This window comes from Rhinolophus ferrumequinum, chromosome 26, assembly GCF_004115265.2.
Source record: "Rhinolophus ferrumequinum isolate MPI-CBG mRhiFer1 chromosome 26, mRhiFer1_v1.p, whole genome shotgun sequence".
NCBI lineage: Eukaryota > Metazoa > Chordata > Mammalia > Chiroptera > Rhinolophidae > Rhinolophus > Rhinolophus ferrumequinum.
In genome coordinates this window covers 15,536,043-15,559,259 of record NC_046309.1, presented here as the reverse complement: position 1 = coordinate 15,559,259, position 23,217 = coordinate 15,536,043, and the positions used below count along the sequence as shown (strand labels likewise).

Below are 23,217 nucleotides of genomic sequence, written 5' to 3'. Positions count from 1 at the left end.
TCCCCAGGGCAGGAGCTGCTGTCCTATGAAGTTAGGCGGATGTGTTCACCAATCCGGAAGCTCTCAGAATCCTCTACTACTGGGGATTTTATGAAGCCTTCATCACACACGCATCATCAGTTATTAAGTCCATTTCCAGCCCTCCGCCTCTGTCTGAAAATTGGGGGTGGGCCTGGAAATTCCAAGCTTCTAATCATAACTTGGTCTTTCTGGGGACCAGCCCCCCCATCCAGGAGCCATTAAGGAGCCCACATCACTACAACAAAAGATACTCCTATCAGGAAGTTCAAAGGGATTTAGGAACTCTGAGTCAGGTAGCAGGTATTAGAACAAAAAAAATGCTGCTAGTCTCTTATCACTTAAGCATTTACAAGGGTTTTAGTTCTATGCCAGGAACTGGGGGCAGGCAGAGACCAATGTATATATTTTCTATTATCTCACTATAGGACACTGTATGTTATATGATCTGCTTTGTGTAAAAATGGTGTATAAATTATATATGCTATGTAGAAAGAATACACAAGAAATAGTTAACAGTGCTTACCTTGGTAGGAGTGGGAAGGGATTTTTTTTCTTTCCATTTTAAACTTTTTTGACCTTTGAATTTATTTTTATGTTGGTGCCTTACTTTTACAATGAAATAAAAATACATAGTAGGTCCTCAATATTGTCAGTAGATTTTCTGGGAGTTTAAGTGAAATGATGTATAACGAAACCAATGTTACCACAAGCTAACTGATATAAATGAGAATGAAGTTCCTAAGGCATCTCATCAACGTTATAATGAAACGATGTTGAACAAAACAACATTATTTGAGAACCTACTGTACATAGATAGTGCATTAAAAAAATTTTTTTTTTCAAAATGTCAATCAGTGCCCCTTCTAAAACTTTTGCAGAAAATATTTTAATTACTGAAACAGGTTGAGACTGTATGGGGGCAAACTGATTTTAGCTCGGGATGCAAATAATATTGAGGCATTGCAACTAGGTGTATATGTAGAACCTGGGCAGACGGAATCAGAGCAGCTCCCCACTTTAAAAGAAGCAGTCTCAGGTCATTCACCATTCTGAAATTGCTCAGGCCAAGCCTTCGGCAAGACTCCTATTTGAAAGCCCAGCAAAGATAAAGCAATGTGATCGGAAATTTTCTTTCTCCTTCTCCCTTTTCCCCTTTCTTCTGAGTTCCTTCAGGTACGTAGACGATACAAACAAGATTCAGAAGTACTGAGATATAAAGAAAATTTGCAAAGGTGGCTGGATGGTTCTGGCTTTTTATAAACGCACCATATTCTGGCTGATGCTCTTTAAAACACCCAAGGTACTGATCTGAGAGGACAGCCTCTATCAGGGGAACATTTTCTGTTCCTAGTGAAGTGGCACATTCAGTCCTTGGTGCAGGCTCACTTCGTTCCTATTAGTCATTTCACAGCTGCATCCTGGGAAGAGAAAAATCTCAAATGCTTCTGACCGATTTTGCAAGTAAACTAAAAACAAGGCCTTCCCTCTTTTCTCACAGTTCCTATGTGTTTACAAATTTCGAGTCCATAAAGCTTGTCTATCTTTGTGGATAATTCTCTTAAATGTTTCAGTTGTCTGCAGACCTCTCAACCTGATTTGCACTCTACTTGTACCTAGATTTGTTCCCTAAGGTAGCAGGTGGATGCTGGGTCACCCATCCTAGCTTGTCATTGAAAGGATGGTGCGATTTTTGCTTGAGTGGTTTATGATTCTAAGGTTGTTCTGGGACTGCTTAAAAACACAGGTCAACTACCAAGTGAGATACTGGATTTGATCAAGGTTTGTTTATTTTGTAGGTTGTTTAAGGACATTAGATGAATGCACAAATTTGTTATTGTAGAGTTGCTATGAATACTGAAGATGCACATATGAGATTATTATTGTAGGTTGGTTCATGACAGCTGGCCCTGATTTAGTTATTTCCTCAAGAAGACACTTTGAACAATTATTTAAATGACTCCCCTCTGCAATTACAGTAATAATGATGATGATGATTTTGCAACTGAATATGCAATTCAGGGTGCATACACTCAACTACTGTTTTTAGCTTGTTTCTCCTTTTGCATTGATGTCAGCTGCTGTTTTGGGATTATTGGGGAACAGAGTACCACTTTTCTATTGAGGGTCACTGAACTATGTCCATGAAGAAAGTAATCGATGGCCAATACAGGCAGTTACAGGAAAAATAATTATTGTAGTTAGTATTTAAGGAGTGCTAACTATAAGCAAGTTGTGTTTTTTTCTCCATGGAGAAATACAGCATTTTCAGAACTCATCTGCTTTTAAAATTAACAACAAACAACCTTATTTAATATATAAATATCTGACAATGGTTTTGTTCTACAGTATAGTCAAGTAAGGAGTTGTAAGTGGGAACGATGATGAAATAGAGGAGAGAGGGGTGTGTGGGGGTCAGGGGCAAGAACAGAGAGAAAAAAAATGGACTCAGATGCAGAAGGAATAGAGTGGTACAGAGAGTAATGGAATGTAAACAAGGGGTGACAGGAATCAGACAGAAAGTCAGTGACAGGAGAGTTGGTGAAGGACACAGGTAGGAAGAGACACACATGGATAAAGGAGGAGGACAGGAAAAGACTAAGGAGTGTGGGGGGATTGTTTAAAAAAAGCATTCATGTTTGTCTTTTAAGATGAATGTGGGATTCTAGAGCATGGCAGTTATATCACCATCACTTGTGACCAACTCTCTTGGAAATACTGATTCACTACTGTTCACAGCTCCCTAAGTACTCGAATCATTTTAAATGCAAACGGAGTGGCTAAGGTGGGAAAGGTGAAATGGAAACCTTACAAAGTGCGTGTCCAAACTAGCTGCCATTGCAGGATCTGGTTTCTTCATGCGGACGTCTCAGGAGACATTCCAAAGGGAGGAGGAGAGCTCAGGTGTCAGCTACCCGCAGCTTCCTGCCTATCTCTATCCTGACAGAAGGGGGGAAGTTCTCTCCGTGGCTGCACGTAGAAATCTTTTGAGGAACTTAAAATTACAGAGGGTGCCAAAAAAAAAATGCATACACACCTTTTAAGAAAGGAAAAAACTGTATTAAAATTGTTATACTCAATATATACCAGTAACAAAAGATGAATACAAGTCACATGTATACCTTTTTTTGGCACCCCCAGTATATTGACGCCTAGGTCCCACCCCTCATACGTCATTGGTTTGGGATGTGGTATGGGGATTTTTTAAAGTTTCCTGTGGGATTCCGATATGCAGCCAAGAGGCTTTTCTCTGAATGTGCTCACCAGAGAATCCCATCATAATGCTGGTATTTTGGGCTATGAGAGCAGTGACACGAATATTCAATTGGATAAGATTAAGCCAAAGGCCAGAGGTTCTCAAACTTGGTGCTATGTATTTAGTAACCGGCATTGCAGACAACTGGTTGTAGAGGGTGAGGGAGAAGACCACTTTGAGCTTATTTGGAAATATACAGGAGGAAAATCAATCAACATTATCAACATGATAGGAAAGGTCTCTATCCAAATTTGCATTTGAGAAATGATTTTACATGATTCCAACATTACGAGGGCATCTGGTGTCTCTTTGAAGACAAACCAGCTGACCTCCCCAGACTCATCTGAGATATGGGGGAACCAGGAGAAATGGTTTGCTTCTTTTCTGCTTGTTTGTTGTACCATATAACGCAGCTCCGTCCCTGGTACCACTGGACATTCCTATGTTCCCTTATTCTCTGACCTGGTCTCCAAGCTGGATATGGTTCTCTTTTCTAGTGTGGAGACACCCAGAATTTGCTATCAACATTCTCTCCTATTTCTGTCATTTCCCCAGTTCCCTCTGTTGCAGGAACATTGAAACGTATTTAACCTGCCCATAACCTGCGCTAATATTCTCAAAAGGAAAAGGTAAAGGAGGAGGATGTCCCCACTCACCCTGCTCCTTTCATGCCAGGTAACATATACATATTTCCATTTAGTGACCTTCTAGAGCCAGAGCTTCCTGACCCAGGAAGAGATTCTAATGTGATGACTTTTCAAGTGAAATAGGGCTGAAGAGAGGGCTGTTGCCTTGACCGACCCACAGAGGCCAATACCTATAGGACTATGGGATTATTTCTAGATGATTCTACTATGTTCTGGGGGATAGCTTTAATTAGAAAATGTGGTATTTGGCCTGTGTCTGATGAAGCGAATGCTACTGCTACCACCACTATGTCTACTATTATAACTTTATCTTTTATATGCTAATCCTGGTTTTCTAAATTCTTTGTGTGTTGGCCCATGTAATAGCTGACTACTTGATGGTCAGCTCCTTCCTAGCTAGGTGTACTCCCAGCACCTGGCATACACTAGGTGCCCAATAAGTGTTTACTGAATGAATGTAAGCAGTCCAGGCAATGAAGGTAAGCACAAGCAGGATGAAGCAGGGGGAAATGAGACCTCATTTTGTGTCCTCCTTCACTAAAGACCAGCTGATGGAACAAAAGCACCAACAGATCTGACGGAAGAATCCCCTTAACCTCAAATATTTCTACCCAGAGGGCTGGGGTAATTTTTCTGAGCCAGTTTCAATTTTCCCAAAAGGACTTCTGGTTCCAAATACATCAGGAATCAGTGTTAATTGCTTTTTGGAATATTATTTTGTCAGCTTCGTTTAGATGTCGTAATTTGCAAAGCAACTCCCAGCAGCTGACAGTTCATCCCTAGCTGTGGTGTTCAGACATTTCCTGGGATTCCTGCCCACCTCCTAGGCAGCTGGCAGTGTTCACCGAACCAGGATATGTGCTCACCTGGGATTAACGTGGAACCAGTAGTGCTTTGTTTTGTCTGGGATTTTTTTAAATTTTGAAAGGGTAAAGGCCCAACCCTACTTAATCCCGAAAATAAAACGTACAGTAACTCAGAATTTAAGAATTTGCAGGCACTTAAAGATCACCTCGTCCATACCACATGGATGAGGAAATTGCAGCTCTGACAGATTCCATGACAAGGTCAGCTGGTTGGTAGCTGGGAGGCGGGGCCGGGTCTCGAATTTATATTCCTTGTGTGGCACCAAATGGTGAGGGGGGGGTCCTGTGGATTTCTGCCTGTGTGGATGGAAATGTTTGAGTTATGTTTGAGTTACTATTTGTTTCTTTTTGGAGCGCTTTTCCCTGGCCACAGACTTCCTGGTTCTTCTTCACACTTGCTTCAAGGTTACAGCTCAGACAGAAGTGTTTATAAAAATAACTAGGCACGTCAGAGAGGAATTATTGCCAGTTCCTGCACTCCCTGTGCCCCGGCTCCAACCAAGCTCAGCAAACCAAAGGAGGGATAAAGTGGTCGCTCGAACCAGGAATTTCTAGGTTTGGATGCCAACAGGCAAAAGGATGAATTCTGTTTTCTCCAGCAGGCTGAGACTGCTGTTGCTGCCACCTCCTGGGAGAAGACAGACCCGAGCTTCATACCTGAAGCTAGTCTCAATGTCCACCTATGACTTGGGCAAAGCCCCCACTGGGCCCAGGCGGAAGGTCCCATGCCCTAGAAAATAAATAGGAGGTCTGACAATTAAGTTCGTGAACTTGTTGCAACAGTTGTTTTTAATGTCAGAGGGATTATTTGTTATGAATTTGTACCAACTGGACAAACAGTGAACCAAGTTTACTATTTGGAAGTGCTGAAAAGGCTGCGTGAAAAAGATGAGAACGACCTGAACTTTTCACCAACAATTTATGGCTCTTGCATCATGACAATGCACCAGCTCATACAGCACTGTCTGTGAGGGAGTTTTTAGCCAGTAAACAAATAACTGTACTGGAACACCCTCCCTACTCACCTTATCTGGCCCCCAATGACTTCTTTCTTTACCCCAAGATAAAGGAAATATTGAAAGGAAGACATTTTGATGACATTCAGGACATCAAGGGCAATATGACGACAGCTCTGATGGCCATTCCAGAAAAAGTTCCAAAATTGCTTTGAAGGGTAGACTAGGCACTAGCATTGGTGCATAGCTTCCCAAGGCGAGAACTTCGAAGGTGACCGTAGTGATACTCAGCAATGAGGTAAGTAGCACTTTTTTTAGGATGAGTTTGTGAGCTTAATTGTCCGACCTCGTAAGATATGCCCTTACTTAGCAAACAAAACATTGGTATTTGCTTTTCATCTGTTCCTTTTGCAGTGTTGGGCTCAAAGAAATGATTTCAAGCAACAATAACAAAGTGGAAATGAGTTAATATGGGAGCCATGAGTTTTGGGGCAAAACTGTTATCTTCAGGAATACATTAGATTCTTTCTCTTGGCCTTCCGAATCCTGAATCCTCAGTTGATATTAGGAATGCACATATTTGAGAACTGGATAATAGAGTTTGGCGAATCTTCACCGCCAAGAATCTGAGTTTATACTTGCAGGGCTATTGTGAAGGTTAATTGAGATAATACACGTAAGTTCCTGGCATACAAGAAACGTCCAATGGGAATTATACTGGGGCAAGTTCACTCTTCTAATCCCCAAGGTGGTTTTCTTCAGTTACTGAGCAAAAATAGATTGACAGCCCCCATGCCTTTAATTCTTTTTAGTCTTCTGATCTGTAGGTGATCCCTAAGCAAATTCCTTTTATTTTTAAAAGAATATAATCACAAATCAGTGCTATGGACTAAATGTGTCCCCCCAAATTTCACATCTTGAAGCCCCAATCCCCAATGTGGTGTTATTTGGAGATGGGGCCATTGGGAGGTAATTATGTTTAGATGGGGTTTTGAGGGTGGAACCCCCTGATGGCATTAGTGCCCGTATACAGGGATGAAGAACCCAGAGTTCTCTCTCTCTCTCTGCCATGTGAGGCTACAGCAACAAGGGAGCCATCTGCAAGTGAGGCTCTCACCAGACACCAAATCTACCAGTGCCTTGATCTTGGACTTTCCGGCCTGCAAGTGTGAGAAATAAATGTATATTGTTTAAGCCACCTAGTGTATGATATATTTGTTAGGGTGGCCTGAGCTAAGACAGAAATTGGTGCAGAGAAGTGGGGGCACTGCTGTAACACACACCTAAAAATGCAGAAGCAGATTTGGAATTGGGTAATGGTCAGAGGCTGGAAGATTTTTGAGGTGCATGGTAGAATACTGCTGGGAAGGAACCCCTAAAGGTGATTCTGGGGAGAGCTCAGAACGTGGAGAGGAAAGCTGGAGAGGAAGCTTCTATCTTTTTAGAGAATACATAAATAATCATGCAGAGAATGTGGGTAGATAATAGACAGTAAAGGCCATTCTGGTCTCATACAGGAATGAGGAACATATTACTGGAAACTGGAGGAAAGATGATACTTGTTATAAAGTGGCAAAGAACTTGGCTGAACTGTGTTTGTGTTCTAGTGTTTTGTGAAAGGTAGAACTTGCAAGTGATGAAACTGGACATCTAGCTGAGGAGATTTCTAAGCAAAGCGTTGAAGAAGTGGCGTGGTTCCTCCTAACTGCTTATAGTAAAATGCAAAAAGAGAAAAATGAGTCGATGGTGGAACTGTTAAACGAAAAAGGAACCAGAATTTAAAGATTTGGAAATTTCTCAGCCTGTCCATAAAACAAAAAAACAATAACAACAACAAAAAAACAAAAAAAGGAGGAGGAGAAGAAGAAGAAAGCAGTGTTTGGAAAAGAACACCAAGGGTGTGGCTACCTGGCCATTTGATAAGCAAGTCAGTGTGGATGTGAACTATAGACTTAAAGAGCCACCCCAGTAGGAACACCTAGGTTTGAACTGAAGGGGACGGAATGAAGGAAGACTGTTGAACCTCTTGGATTTTATAGGATCAGGACCATAGAAATATTCAATAAGAACAAAGTTATTCTTCAAGACAAGGGAAGAATGACGTTGAAGCCAATTCAGAGATCATCAGGACTGCCTCCATGGTTTCAAAAGGTGGGGGGCATTGCAACAGGCCAGACAGCCTCCACCCAAAGCCTTGGCTGCCAGGAGCTGTAGGGCTGTGACCTCCACCAGGCAGAGCCCTGAGGAGAGGGGTGAGGATGGGGCTGGTGAGGGGGTAATCGGGAAGTGGGATGGGGAGGAGAGGGAGTTCAGAAGGCAGAATATCGAGACAAGGGGATTATTCTCAAGTCTTGAGATCTCATGGAGTTGGCTTGCTAGGTTTTGGACTTGCTTGGGACTAATCACCCCTTCCTTCCTGTTTCTCCCTTGTGGAATGGGAAAGTCTATCGTATGCAGATTTGGTTTCATAGGCTCATAGCTGGAGAGGAATTTTGCCTTAGGATGAGTCTCTCACCCATATCTGATTTAGATATTAAGATGAGACTTTGGACTTTAGAGTTGATGTTGGAATGAGTTAAGATTTGGGGGTTCGTTGGGATGAAATGAATGTATTAATATTTTACATGTGAGGGTGTGCATTTTGGAGCAGACGCAAGAAGGTGGCTGTCTGCAAACCAGGAAGAGAGCCCTCACCAGATATTGAATATACCAGCACCTTGATCTTGGACTTCCCAGCCTCCAGAACTGTGCGAAATAAGTGTTGGTTGTTTAAGCCATCCAGTCTGTCATATTTTTGTTATAACAGACTCGACTGACCAAGACAATTAGTGACAAGAAATCCAGGAGGGACTAAGAGATTCAATTCAGGAAATATTTCTTATCTACATGTGCTAGTTATAGAGGATTTAAAGAATAATGTAAGGATAGAACTAAAAAGTTCCCACCAATTAGACTAGGTAAAAAGTGACTGAGAATTAGACACTTGGGTTCTAGATTCAGATCTGTAACAGCCCAGTTGTAGTAAGTGACCTTATGCATGACATCTAACATATTTGGGTATTAGTTTCTTCATCTGCTGCATAATAATATCGTAAAGAGAAGTTCTTCCGTGTACAGCACAGCTTGCCTAGGAGATAGGGCATTGAATATTGTGCTTCCACTCTGCTAACCAGCGAAAGCTGTTAAAGACACCATGAACTGTGAATGACCCTGGTAAATTAAAGCAAGACCCTTACATGACATATCTGAAGCCTTTTTATTCCTGACCAATAAAGTATGGGGCTTGTTTTAACCAATCATGTACAGAGCTACGGATTTATTCTAGCCTATTTAGAGTATTTGTTTTAATCTTTAATTACTGTAACAACCATGAAACCCATTCCTAACAATTAAAAACACCTTCTTTTCTCCTTCAGCCAATTGGCATGTTCCTTTGCCTGGAAAGAAAATCAGCTGTATTTTTTTTTTTTTAACTCTGGTAGTCTTCATTATTTGACAGTATCTTGTATCTGAACAGTATAATACTTTATAGTTTATTAAGTCTCTTCCCACAGGAGAAGGATGGGATTCCACTAAACAGGATGGGCTTTTGAACCAAAGAGATTCTGCCTTTGTCACTGACTAGATATATTTCCTTAGATAAGTTATTGTATTAGTTAGGGTCCCAGATGGAAACAGATGGCATTCTCAATTGGGTAATCTGAGAGGTTTATTAAAGAGACTATTTATAAAGATGTGAGAACATACCGGGAAACCACAGGTAGCAAGGAGGGTTCTGGAACCCCAAACCAGAGAGATCTGTGTGGAGAGGCCACTTGGGAGGAGAACTTGCTCCCTTTGGTTGTAAGGGCCAGTCAGCCCAGAGTGACCTTACAGCCAGGGAGTCAAGAGAACAAATACCCAACCTTACTCTCTTCCCTCCCGCACATCTGGAGGGACAAACCAAAGACAACAAACAATTATTTAACCTTTCTGGGTCTTATTTTTCTCACTTGTGAAATATTTATCTCTCAGAGTTTCTGTGAGAATTAAAGGAGAACTTATGTTATAATATATCATAGCCAACAAGCGAGGCACTCTTCCTTCACTTGATCTTCAAAACCCCTGGTGAAACAGATTTTAGTTTAAATACATTTTATAGTGGTGGAAAATGAAACTCAAAGAAGTTCAGTGACTTTCCCATGGTCTCAGATCTAGAAAAGTAGCAGAAGTGAGACTGAAACTAAGATTTTCAATGTATACTCTAGTTTTCTTTTCCTAGACTCTTCGTGTATTCCTAGACCCTTCTGCAGAAGTCTCCTACAGATGGTTTCTTCTATCTAGAGCTGCTCTACCTAGAGTTATGATGACTCTGCTACTCAGAGAAAAATTCACTGACCCAGGAAGCAGTGCTTAAGCACCCCCAAAAAGCAACCACTGATTGGTTAGATATGAAGAAGGCCGAAGGTCTATGAGGTGGCTTGATAGAAGACTGAGCAGTATAGGTCTGTATATTGGATACTTGGCAATTCCACTTGCATATCTATTATGCATCCCCCATACAGTACACAGAAGGCAGAATTCTTGATTCCTTCTACCTCAGAAGTGTTCCAACCCCAAATCTTCCCCTCTCAGTAAAAACATGACTATCTACTCAGTGGTACAAACCCTAAACCCAGGAGTTATCCTGGATTCTTTCCTTTTCTTCCTGCCTTCTCTCCCTCATCAGCAAGTCTAGTTGGCTTTACTTCCAAAATGTGTCCCAATTCAACCACTTCTCTCCATCTCCTCTGCTCGGCTAAGCCACCATCATTTCTTCACAAAATGTGAAGTGAATTATGCTATTCTGTGGCTTGGATTCCTACACAGGTTCCATTTCCATGTCATGACTCCTTACGAGGACTGTTGGGGCCCTACTTGGTCTGGCCCTACTCTCCCCCTCCATCACTATGCTCCAGCCACACTTTCTATTCTTGGAACACACCAACCGTTTTCCTGCCACAGGTCCATTTGCACTGCCTGGAATGTTTTTTATCTAGCCTTTGCATGGCTAGCACTTTCTATTTGTATAGGTATTAGCTCAAGTATTACCTTCTTAGAGAAGCTTTCCTTTACCATCCCATCGAAGTATTACTCTGGTGTAGTCTCTTTTTAGCACCTAAAATGCACAGACTAAAATTGTCTAGTTGACTCATTTGCTTATTGTATTTATTATATGTTGTCCTACCAGAATGTAAGCTCCATGAAAGCAGGATCTTTGTCTGGCTTGCCTGTTTATTCCTGTCTCCTAGCATCTAGGACATGGCCTGGTACATCACAGACTCTCAGTAAACCTTTTTTTTTCTTTGCAGGAAAAGATAGTGAATGGCGACCAACCAAATCATTTACAAGCAGTTACTCTCTCTGAGAAGTAATGACTATGAGAACCATACTTAGAAGGCAGCAGAGAGTAAAAGACGATGACTTCTAAGGGAAGACAAGATGATTACGTCACTAGAGCTATTGATCCCTAAAAACTGATCCATTATCCAGCTCTCCAGGAGGCCATCAATATGTCCAATTTTTGAAGTATGGGAGAACTGGAGGGACTAAATGGCTGCTGCCAGTTTTCAGGCCTTCCCCATGTATCCTTACACTAAATCCTGTCACCTAAAGCAAGGCCCCAAAGGCAGAGGAGGTAAAGGTGTACCCCTAGGAGATCTGAGCAGGAGCAGACTCCTGCAAAACTTGAAATTTGTTGTCTATTTTATCTTAACATTTACACAAATTTGGGGGTCCGTATCATATCTCTCTGTATTTACGTTAACGTACGAATGATTTCTTTTGCCATTTGTAAAATTTGTGCGGCAGGCAAGCCATGCTATCCTGGGTCTTTACACTCTTTGTGGGATACATGTTTGCAGTCTGAGAAGTTCTGGCATTCTTTTTCCTTCGCAAACCATGTTCTCTTTTAGGGCAATTCAGTTATTGCTCAATAAAGATTTGCTAAACATCTACTATGTGCTGGACACTCTTACAAGAGTGAGGATACAACCATAAACAACATATGTATGAGTCCTACCTTCGTGAGAGTTACAGTTTAGGGAGAGAGAATGAGAAATCAAGAGGAAATTAGAAGATATTGTGATGTTCGCTAAGATACGGAGGGAAACTCAGGGTGCCAAGGGAAATGTGGAAAATGACACCTAATCTTATGAGGAACTCTTTTTCCAGAATGAAATCATCTGAAAAATGGGAGTTAGGCAGGTGAAGAATGGCGGAGACTATTCCTGGCTGGGCTTAGACTAAGCCCCGGAGGCCAGAGCGAGCACAAGTTACAGGAGCCAATTCAGTGCATTAGTTTGGTGTGGCCAGAGGAAAGAGGGCAAAGGAGAGAAAAGAGAGAGACGGCTGGAGTGGTAATCAAAGCAGGATAGGAAAGGCCTCTGCTAAGAACGGTGGATGGTACCCCAAGGGAACAGAAAGTCACCGCAAGTTATAGAAAATCGTCTTAGGAAGAACTTATGTGTGTTTTATGAAAAGACCACTCATAAACCACAACTCTAAGGACTCTTGTTCTTTACACATTAGGGTAAGAGGTGCAATTAGCAAATTCGGGGCTTTAAACTAATTGAACGAGTCACCATCTCATCTGCTCTCCTTAAAAGTATCTCTTTTCTTCAAAGACAACCCCGAATCATCTTTGGAAGGAACCTTCTCTGGCCTCTCCCGCTGTCTCCGCACTCGCAGCTCGCGTCACTGAGGTGATAGCATTCCTTGGAGGAACACAGACTTTTCCAACGCGCCGCAACCCTCAAAGCCCCTGTGATGGTTGGTAAAGGGTGACATATTGTGGCCTTTCTGTTTAGCTTCCTGGATCTGATACGCTAGTGGCGGCCACGGCTAAGTGTTCCCCCCTGGAAATAGGAAGTCAGGAAAGGAGTTGAGGAAGTTGGGGCGGGTTAATGATTCTAACAGGAGGAGAATACAATTCGGGAGGTGTTTCAACGCCCTGGGCCATTTACTGAGACTCTTTTGCAGGAGTTTTTCCTTCTGTCAGGGGGAGAGGAAGATACTGTCCAGGCTTTCAGGGGTAGGACGTCTTGGACAACGAGTGATGAGTACTTTGGTGACTGCAGCGGCTGAGCCAAGGAATAAACAGGCATAACCCTGACCAGCAGGTACTTAATGGGAACGTTATCCAAAGCTGTCAGATATTGAGGGCAAGCGTTCCCTTTCCGATTAAGAGGCTGGTATCGCGCCCACACGGCATTCAGAGCAATTCCTTCTCTAGTCTTTTTCTTGGAACTCTTGTCTCTGGCTCCTTCTGAACCTTTGGGCTACATCTGTGTCAGAATTAAAAGTGGGCAGATTTACCAGCTGGAAAAATGATGACACACAGCTTCCCAGCGCCGTAAGGATTTTTTTTTTCTGGCCTGGGGGGTGAATGTTGTGACTGAGCAAACCAATCCCACAAGAGTCGCAGGAGAGGGCTCACAACAAATGTTTACAAGGAGAGGCGCACAGCACGCGAGCATTTCCTTTTTCCTGTCTCCGTGTGACTCTGGAACACGGGGACAGGACATCTAAAACCAGGACAACGCCACAGGGAAAGGCGAGTCGCTATTTCGCTTCAATTCCCTTCGAGGCTGGGTCCTTCAAGGATTTATAAAGTGGGGAAGGCAGGGGTTTACCGAAGTCGCAAAGACGTCCCTTCTCCAAGTTTGTTTTCGTCTGTTGCCTTCCTGGCCCATAACCGCAATGTATTTATTTTCATAATATTCTGGGAATTCTCCTTACCTCAGCTTGTAAGGAAAGTCCTGTGCGCCACTCCCTCCAAGTCCTACAGGAGGGTCTCTCAGATGCTCACACTCCCGTCCCTCTTTCTGTAAGTAATTAAGGAGGGTTGGTTCAGCGTCGGAAACTCGGAGAGAATCGCGCACCTGCGCGCGCGCCTCAGCCCCCTCCAGGTAGCGGTAACACTGCCGGGGAGACCCAGGGAGCCGACGGCCGACGCGGGGCGCGGTCTCTTTAAGAGCAAGCCACGCCCCTTCCCTCCTCCCAGCGCGGCCGGCGGTCGGAGGCTGCCGCTACGGTGCTGACAAGATGGCGGCTGGCGGGGCTGTTGCTGCGGCGCCGGAGTGCCGGCTTCTGCCCTACGCGCTACACAAGTGGAGCTCCTTCTCCTCCACCTACCTTCCTGAGTAAGTGCCGGGCCCTGGGCTAGTGCTTCCCTACTCTGCGGCGTAAGCACGGCGGGGCCAGGGGGGCAGTGGAGGGCGCCGAGCCGAGAGGCCCAGGCGGGGCCTGGTGAGTGGACGTGCGGCCTCCGGAGTCATTCCAGCCGCCGAGAGCGTTGTCCGCCCCTGACTCGGGGAGGGGTGAGGGTCCGGAGCGCGAGGTGGGTGGCGGGTTCAGAGCGCTTAGGAAAACTGGGAGCCGGTGATGCTATGCCCGGGATTTGGGGGTTGAGTAGGGTTTGGGGGGCGGGCAGCTCGGGAAGGGGGGGCAGGAGTCGGAGCTTTCGGGGTCCCGACGGCGGGCGAACTGGTGGAGATGTCTAAGGTCGTCCGAGCTGGCCGGAGACGGGGGGCTCATTGGCTTGTTGCCAGGACAAAGTGTAATGCTGAGAAGAGCATTTTCGGGGAGGGGGTCGTCATTACAAGTGACGAGCACCGAAAGAGTCGTGCAAGTCACCGAAGGCTGAAAAGTTGTGCAGTTCATCGGAGTCCTGGCAAATGGGGAGACGCAGCAAAGGGCGCATCTTTTCCCGGCTGGTCGTTCTGAAAAAAGACAGGGAGTGGGCAGGAGGGACCTGACAGAAGAGTTCCATTATGTTATCACTCGAGACACACAGACAGATCAATTTCCCAACCCCAAAATTCAAATACAGACAGAAAAGCCTGACTTGAATGAATTTGACTTCCACCCCTGGTTCCATTGCATTACTACCGTGGGTTTTTCGGTAGCAGTTTCCTTCTGAAATGCTGAAAGTACTTTAATCCAGTATTCTTATCTTTGAGAGAAGGAGCAAATTGAATTCCAGCTTTACATATAGATAGATAAACTGATTCAGTAAAGTTTTAAGATCGGTGCAGACCCTGAAAAAAAGTTACTTGTTGGGCCCCCCCCCCCCACACACCGTCATCGCACAAGCCCAGGGAATGATTTTATGAACAAAACAAGTTACAAATAATAAATTTTTATGTTACTGAGCAAGTGACTAGATCTGAGAAGCATACTGATACTTCAAAAATTTTTCCCATTTTCTCAAATTTGATTTCTCTGGTCAAATCTGTCCTGAATCTCAAAATGGAGCTGTGGCTAGAAGAATCTAACTCTTGACTGCTAGTCCTTTGTTCTGTTCTCCAGGTCAAGGGTTGGCAGTCAGGCCTTCAGTAGGATTTGGTTCAGTGAAGGGTGCCAAGTGACCAGTGGTCTGATCTGGCCTGTGTGTCCTATTGATAGCTGCTCTATGGCTGTGTCCCTGGTTGATGCTGGAATCCTGCTTTTAATTTGAAAGTGAGCCAGGTAAACATTTCTAGCCTTCAGCTGGAGTTGAAATGTGGCCCTAGGTACTTCTGATTTCCAGGGCTAACACATTCTTGAATCTGAAGATAATCATCGTTTTTCTATACCCAGGTTAGGATCACAGACAGGCATTGGGTGGCATTGCTTGAACAAGTAACTGTGGAGACATTTTCCCGGTCTTGAGTTAGGCTACTTCCAGGATTCCACTCTTTAAACTTCTAGTGTAGGGATGAGACTTGGATATCAAGTCCCGTCTGAGTTAGGAATAAAAAGGGAAGAGTATATTTCAAGCAGGAAATGATTTAATGGGATGGCAACTTCACTCTTACTTATGTCTCATTATCCTGGCCGCAGAGCACTAGTTTTGGGGTCAGAAGAAGGCAGCTGTTTGAAATTGGAGAAATCTGTTATAATTTTCACAAATCTATTCATAAACTAGTATTTAATGTATATTTAACTTTCAAACGCTTTCACTTACAGTGTCTTATTTAATCCTTATGATAGTTGACTTATGCGGTATAGTTTTTATTTTAAAGCACTAACCTATTACAGTAGAAAAGTAATCTGAACTTTTTTTTTTGAAGGACTATAGCTGAGTTTTACGGAGCTTGAGTTGGAGAGTTTTGTGACTGCTGGGTCACATGCCTGAATTGCTCTTTTGGTACTGATTGCAAAAAACAACAACAAAAAAAAACACTCTTAAGTCTGTTGTGGAATATTTGCAAAATATAAACCTTCAGAAACAAAATATAAATTACCCTGAATACCATCACCCGTTGGTATATACCGTTCCAGATATTTTGTTGTGTCTATATGTATTTTTCAATTTGATTTTGTCTCGTTTGTTGTTGCTGTATTCTCTTTCCTCCTTCATATACTATGATAAATATTTTCCCATGCTACTAAATATTCTTCTGTATTGTCATTTGTTATGCTATATTATAATCCATGTAATAATTGGCATTTTACTTAATTGGTCCGCTACCGTTGGATTTTTAGGCTTTCTGGGTTTGTTTTGTTGTTGTTGTTCTTTGACCATTAGGAGTACTGAGAGTTTGCCTTACGAAAACAGATCTTGGGACTCATATGTGATCAGTTCCTAGAGGTTGAATTGTTGAATTACAGGTAGCGGTTTATTTCCCTGCTGCCTGTGTAGGAAACTTGCTATTTCTACGTACCCTGCTTTATTTTGGCATCATCCTTAGGAATTTGGGGTTAAGAATGTGGTTTTGGTCAGGCATTTTCTTAAGAGATGTCTAGAGAATGCTTATGTAATTCAAAGTGACATCGCTCCAATAATTTCTTTTCCTTCATTTTGACTTTTAAATGAATTTTGATTTTATCAATCACATACATTTGGAAAATAGTACACTTTTGTGAGATTTATTATTTATTTGGTCTCTAGACAATGGTGGTTGTGCACATGAATTTGAGGATTCATTACAATCCCATCTGCTCCTGCAATCCACTGAATTGTGAAACCCTAGTTTAAAGGTATTCAACTCCCCTCCCCGGCCCCCCTCCCTCCCCCAGATTAGACACTGGCCTGGCTCGGGAACTTGACTGGCCACTGAAAGTTCTGATATTCTGTCTGGTAATCTTAGAACTTTAGAAAAATAAAGACACTGAGGAAAGGAAAAATACGAGGTGGATGGAGAACTAAAGGTTGAATCTGCAGAGCTGGCTCCAAAATTAGATCTCTGTGACTTTTAGCAAGTTATGACTCTTCTCAGAGCATCTCCATTTTCCTTTTATGCAGAAGTACTTTTTATCTTGATCAAATGCTGGGAGGGTTTATATTACATTAAAAAATTTTGTTTGAGATAGGCAAATGGCTCTATTATTTGCATTAGTTTTTAGGTAAATGTTGTAGATTTTTAATAAATTCTTTTTGGGGACCTGAGACAAGGACTTTGTGTTTTACATGAGGATAAGATACACCTGTTTTGTAGGTGGTCTGAATTTGCTGTATTTCAGTCATTCAAGAATTATTTTAATTTTATAGCTGTAGCTATTAGCACCTAAGAATACAATTAGTTTGTTTTGTATTTACTCTGTTGGGGGTTTCTGGTAGCACGAGTCTTTCAGCAGTTCTGAAAAAAATTTGAGATTCTTCAGATATTATTTCTGCCCCATTCTTTTTTTGCTTTTCTCTGTGACTCCAATTAAATTCTGTACTACACCTTTCATCATGTCCCGTTTGTCCCTTATGCTTTTCTCTGTCTTTTCTATCACTTTTTTCTTTCCTTATTCCATTCTGGATAGGTTTTACTTGCCTATATTCCAGTTCACTAATTCTCTATTCAACTATGCCCCATCTGCTTTAACCCCATAATTTGTTCCCTTTGATTTCAGCTATAGTATTTTTTAGTAGTAGAATTTCAGTATTTTTTTAGTGGTCGAATTTCTTCCCCGACTCCTCTTTCTTTAACGATAGATTGTAATTCCCTGGTGAAAATCTTCATATACTGTCATCTATTTTCTTGAACATATCAATCAAGATACTTTAAAGTCTGTGTCTGTGAACTCCAAAATCTGGTTCACCTGTAGGTCTGTTTCTTTTCTTTCCTTTTGGTTAAATATCTTGGTTGATCTGCTTATTATTATTACCACTATTTTCTTTCCTTTTTGGGGGGGTAACTTTTGATTGCTTGCCAGACATTATATGCAGAATTTAAATACAATTAAAGTTAAAGTTACAAACTTAATGATATATTTCTCTAGAAAGGATTCACCCATCTTGTGGTAGGCAGATGGAATACAGGCAGAGCACCTCAGTAGTCAAGAGCTGAGCTGACTTGAGGTTGGGTTTTAGGTTTTGTAAACCTCTGATTTGCCCATCATTAGTGACCCTCCAGGGAACTCAGCTGAGAGACTGCGTTTTTCTTGGGCCTCTGCTGGTCTTTTAGCCTCTTGGCTCTGTGCACTTTAAGAACAGACAAATGCCTCAAAAGGAAAATCAGAAGTGGCAGGTTTGTTGTTCTGTGCCTCCCTTCACTATGGGATTTTGACTTCCCAAGTCCTGGGTGTCATGGCAAGACCCAACCACCAAGTTTTGTTCTCCTGGCCCCATGAAATTACTAAAAGTTCTGCTGACTTTTTTGTCCTTGAATGATTGTCTTTTCCCAGTTTTTCATCCCCTTTCTTGGTTTCTCACTCGCTTTCCCTGTGCCAGTAAAGGAATAGATGGAATGAGCTGAGAGGGGAAGGGAAAGCTGCACAGAATGAGATTTTTTGGCATCTCAAGTCTTAGCTGCCTGATAAAGTCTCTGATATCTTAAGAACTTTTTTCTTTGTTACACAGCCTTTCTGGTTCTAAGAGGGAATGTTGTTCTGCTATAGGGTTTCCTGTCGTATCCAAAAGCAGAAATCTGTGTGTAGTTCTTACGGACTAGACTGTTCTGTCTTGTAGGCTTATGAATTTCTCATGGTTATATTAATATATTAAGCTGACACGTGAGTCCCAGATTTTTATTTGTGTTTTTCTTCCTTTTGCCTTTTGACATCTTAACTGATTATTCCTAATATCCAATGGGAAAAATTATGGAATGATATAACATTATTTGTTAGCAGTTTTAACCACTAATTAAGAGTTAAAATGAGATTTTATTCTTGATTTAGTTGATGATTTAGAAGTCTTTTTTGATACTTGTTTATGAGGTTCAGAAATTAAGAGTTTAATCTTTGCCATAAGTATATATTTTTCCTTCCTATAATGTGACTTTTATATTCTCTATCTTTTTATGAAACTTTCATGGGAATATTATTTATGTGAAGACAATGTTTAGAAGGAAGATACTTGGATCTAATGTAAATTTGCTGGTTTGTAAATATTGTTAGCATTTAATACTTTTTTAATGTCCTTATATTCCTTTAGTATGACTGATATTTATTATAGTCATTACCTGTGTATTTGTTGTTAAGGCATGTTGTTTTTTTATAAATAGAAATATTAAATTACTCGTATTTTAAGCATCCTTGGATATGTCCCCTTTTCCCTTACTCTCATTGTCCCTTTTCTCCCCTTTTCCCTTTGGATTTAAGTAGTTTGATCAGAAGAGCCATAAAACCTAACTCCTACTTATATACTTCAGCTGAAACAGCACTTTCTTGGGAAGCCCTGTCCCCCCAGGGTGTCTGGCATCCCTTTTCCTGCCCCAACAGTGAAATGCTTTCATACAAGTGTGTGCCTTTCTCATGTATCACTTTATAAAATTTTAATTATGCATTTATTTGTATGATTACTTGATAAATAGCTATCCCCCAACTAGACCACAGGCTCCATAGGTACTGTGGAGTTTTTTCCCTCTCATCGTTGTAATGTTTATTAAATCAATAAATGTTTCTGAAATGTTTATTAAATCAATAAATAGTGTTTATTAAATCAATAAATGAGTGATTAACTAGGCATTTTGACTGCTTTTCTCTTTTTAATGCAAGTTTGGTTTGGGGCTAGAGGGAGTCACATACTGGCCGTGTTCAGAATATCAAATAACTAGTAAGTTTTACAGCCATGCTGTAAATTTTCATGGTTTTCAGCAATTTCTGAGAATATTTTAAGTGAAGTTAGTTATTGGGGTAGAGGGTGTGTTGTATTTGGAAGGATTTGGAACAGGAGAAAACTTCTTATCTATCTTGGAGTTTTAGAAAGTTACTATAAAGTTATTTATAATTCTTACAGACAGTATTTCTAGTGAGACCTTGAGAAGACTTTAAAGCTCAGTTTATTACAGAATCGGATTTGCCTAATGGCTTTTAATTGTTTCAGAGTGTGTTATCAATACTTTGATTAACTTTAGGATAAGGATCATTTCCTCCAATTTCTTGAACATAAGTATCTGTTAATTGACTTTTTTATATAATAATGGTTTTGGTTTGGTAATTCACATACCATGCAGTTCTGCTCTTTAAAGTGTACAATTTAGTATATTCAGAGATATATGTGACCATCACTGTAGCTAATTTTTATAATCTCAAGAAGAAAATCGTACCCTTTAGCTATTATCTGCTTACTCTCCCATCCCTAATTAACTAGTAATCTACTTTTTGTCTCTATAGATTTGCCTATTCCAGGCATTCATATAAATGAGATCATATATATGGAGTCTTTTGTGATTGGCTTTTTTCACTTAGCATACTGCTTTCAAGGCTCATCCATGCTGTTGCCTGTGTTAGTACTACATACTTTCTATGACTGATAATATTCTATTGTATCTATATACCACATTTTGTTCATTCATTAGTAGATGGGCATTTGGGTTGTATTTCCTTTTTGGCTGTTATAAATAGTACTGCTGTAAGCATTTGTGTACAAGTTTTTGTATGGTTGTGTGTTTACATTTCTTTTGGGTAAATGCCTTGGAGTGGAAAGCCTGGGTCAAACATAAACATACTTTATGTTTAACTGAGGAACTGCCAGGTTGTTGTTAGTTAATTTTTTTCTGTTTTGAATAATGTCAAGAAACTGATTAATGCATATGAATTGAACAGAGTAAGAAAAGCGACCATCTGGAATTAGATAGCAAATTACTTGACTTCAAATCTGTTGCTCTGAGAACTTTCTGTGACAGTTTAGCTAGTCTTTTATCTTGCTTTATGTTTGTTCAGAATACATGTATGTGGATTGGCTCCATGTCTGTATCTTTTAAGATATGTACCTTTCCTATCAGTGTACATGTTTGGAGACATACATGCATATGTTCACATAAACTTTGCTAAGCATTTTGTGGTGGAGATGTTAGTAGAAAGTTGGTTGTTGTTTTTTTCCCTAAAATTTATAGTTTGTTTACATATTGAATGGGAGATATTTATGACACTTGTTTATGAATTCTTTCCTTAATCAGACTGAGGCATGGATTTTAAAAGAGCTGAAAATAATAGCTTCTAGTTGGACAGAATATGTAGTTTCTTTCGGAACTTAAAGAGAATTTCAGATGATTGGAAAATTCATACATATAGATCTGAAAGTTTATTTAAGTCTGACATCTATCATGATCTTCATTTTCTTCAACCTCAAATGCCACTATGGGTACTGGATTAAAGAAAAACTTTGTTTTTGTCTATATCTTTACTGTTACATTGTACAGTGTTACATTGCAATTATGGCTTTTCATGTTTTTTACTTTCTTTGCCACAATTAATTATTGGGTGCCTACTAACTCCTGGATAATAGGCAAGCCGACAGGATCTCTGGGGATAAACTAGTGATACATAATAGTACAATAGAAGGTGGCAAAAGCTAAGTTCGGATGAGTGATAAAAGCAGGAAATGCTACAGAAATCAGAAGAGCAATTCAGAGAATGGAGCTTTTTTTACTGTTGGCTGGGGCTTGAGGAGGGACTTCTTAGAAGAGGTAAATGAGTTATATGCCTTCTTTTATTGGCAAATCTAATTTATTTTACCATTCTTCAAATTTTTTGAAAGCAGGAATTTCTCCTTACCCTTGTGCTTATTCATCAACTCTTATTTAGGAAATGAGGTTAACATTTGGAACTTGTTTGGTCAGAAGCAGGAAGATGCTTGAGGTAGACTTTGCCCAGTTGTACAGGGCACACGACACAGCTTGGGTCATTGGTCAGGTCCTTCCTTAGACATTACATGTGTGAACTGGTGGCCCTGCCCATATTTCTCAACAGACTCATCACTTTTTAATGCTTTAAGTAAGTCTTTTTAGTTTTTGGTCAGATTTATTTCATAATTACAGTAGTACAAAAGATGCTATTTACTGAAGGCAGCTTGGCTGATAGTGGTGCAGATCCCTTGCTGTCTTCCCCTCTGCACACTTAACATTTATTCTGCCCATATGTGTCAGAGAGCTCCTCCCATTTATTTATTTAGTTTATTTATTTATTCTTCCTTTATAATTCTGCATATTAGGAGAAATAAGCATTCTTTGATTACAAATGCCTTTAGGAGGCTAGGCACGGTATGCAAAAACATTTTAAGTATAATAAAAGCAAAACTCTGAATTTTATTTCATTCTTTTAAGGAAATTAAATAAGGTATTTTGAAATTTTTATGATACTCTAACCGGCTTTTTCAAGGCATTTAGGACAGTGCTTATTTTTATATTTATCTAAAATATAATGCATGGATTGCAAATTAATACGCTAGCAAATATCTAATATTATTGATAGAGATGTGTTACCCTGAGAGTTATTGGATTTAATGGAACAGTTTGTTGAGATACCATTGAATTATGATGGGCTATTAGGCTGCCATTAAAAAGTAAGTTTTAGAGTATTTTTAAATGCTGTAGAGAAAATGCTTCAGATATAATGGCACATAAAAAACCACGGGACAAAAAACAGCCCTTATTAAATGGTTTGATCCAATTTATCTTTACACACACACACACACATTTGAAGGCTTGTGTATATGGAAAGACTGCAAGGAAAATACCAAAGTGTTGTAAAAATTGGGTTGATTATTTTTTTTTATTTTTAATGTAATGCCTTTTGTTTCAGCATTGCCCACAGTTTTCAATTTTATTTAATTTCAACAAATAAATAACTTTTACAAGTAGTTTTAACAAATAAGTAAACTTTAAACAAGAACAAACAAGAAGGTTGTGTGTATATATGCCACTTGGTAATTTTAGGTCAGTCGTTTAGTTTCTCTAGCCTTTTATTTATTTTCATACAACATGAGAGGATTCGACGTTAAGGGCTTTTTGGCACGGGTAACAAGGAGTTGATACTACAGAGTAGTTTTTGAAATAAGTGTACCCTCTCACCCACCATCACACATACAGTAACTCAAATGAAGTTAAAGTGTTGCCCAGCAAAGATATTTTGAGAACTTGATTTCATCAAAAGATGATCATGATTATTTCTATAAAATTGATCGCATATAAATAAAGCCTTTGAGGATACTTGGGAAGAATTTGCTGTCTTAAATCTTTCTAATTCCTCTGTGGATGTATTGTTATTTTGTCTGAGGTTTGAACAATGTTGAGCAGCAGTAAATCTTTCCCAGATCATGT

General features: G+C 40.6%; 1 protein-coding gene and 1 long non-coding RNA gene across 7 annotated transcripts in view; one reads left to right on the top strand and one right to left on the bottom strand.

Annotated features, from left to right (window-relative positions):
* The window catches only part of LOC117018314 (uncharacterized), a 78,589-nt gene extending 64,950 nt beyond the window's left edge, over positions 1-13,639 (bottom strand). For all 4 annotated transcript variants that reach the window (XR_004422209.1, XR_004422211.1, XR_004422210.1 and 1 more), the window contains exon 1: positions 13,502-13,639. This is a non-coding gene — a long non-coding RNA (uncharacterized LOC117018314). The remainder of the gene's footprint in view (positions 1-13,501) is intronic.
* Positions 1-23,217, top strand: part of MKLN1 (muskelin 1) — a 261,571-nt gene that overhangs the window by 110,975 nt on the left and 127,379 nt on the right. The window contains exon 1 of one of the 3 annotated variants that reach the window (XM_033099258.1): positions 13,782-13,905. The exons of 1 other annotated variant lie outside the window; for it this stretch is intronic. In XM_033099258.1, the coding sequence (XP_032955149.1) occupies positions 13,808-13,905 (98 nt within the window). In that variant the 5' untranslated portion in view covers positions 13,782-13,807. Of the gene's footprint in view, positions 1-13,781; positions 13,906-23,217 lie in introns of those variants that run through there. One more of the 3 variants, XM_033099257.1, reaches the window with a different exon arrangement.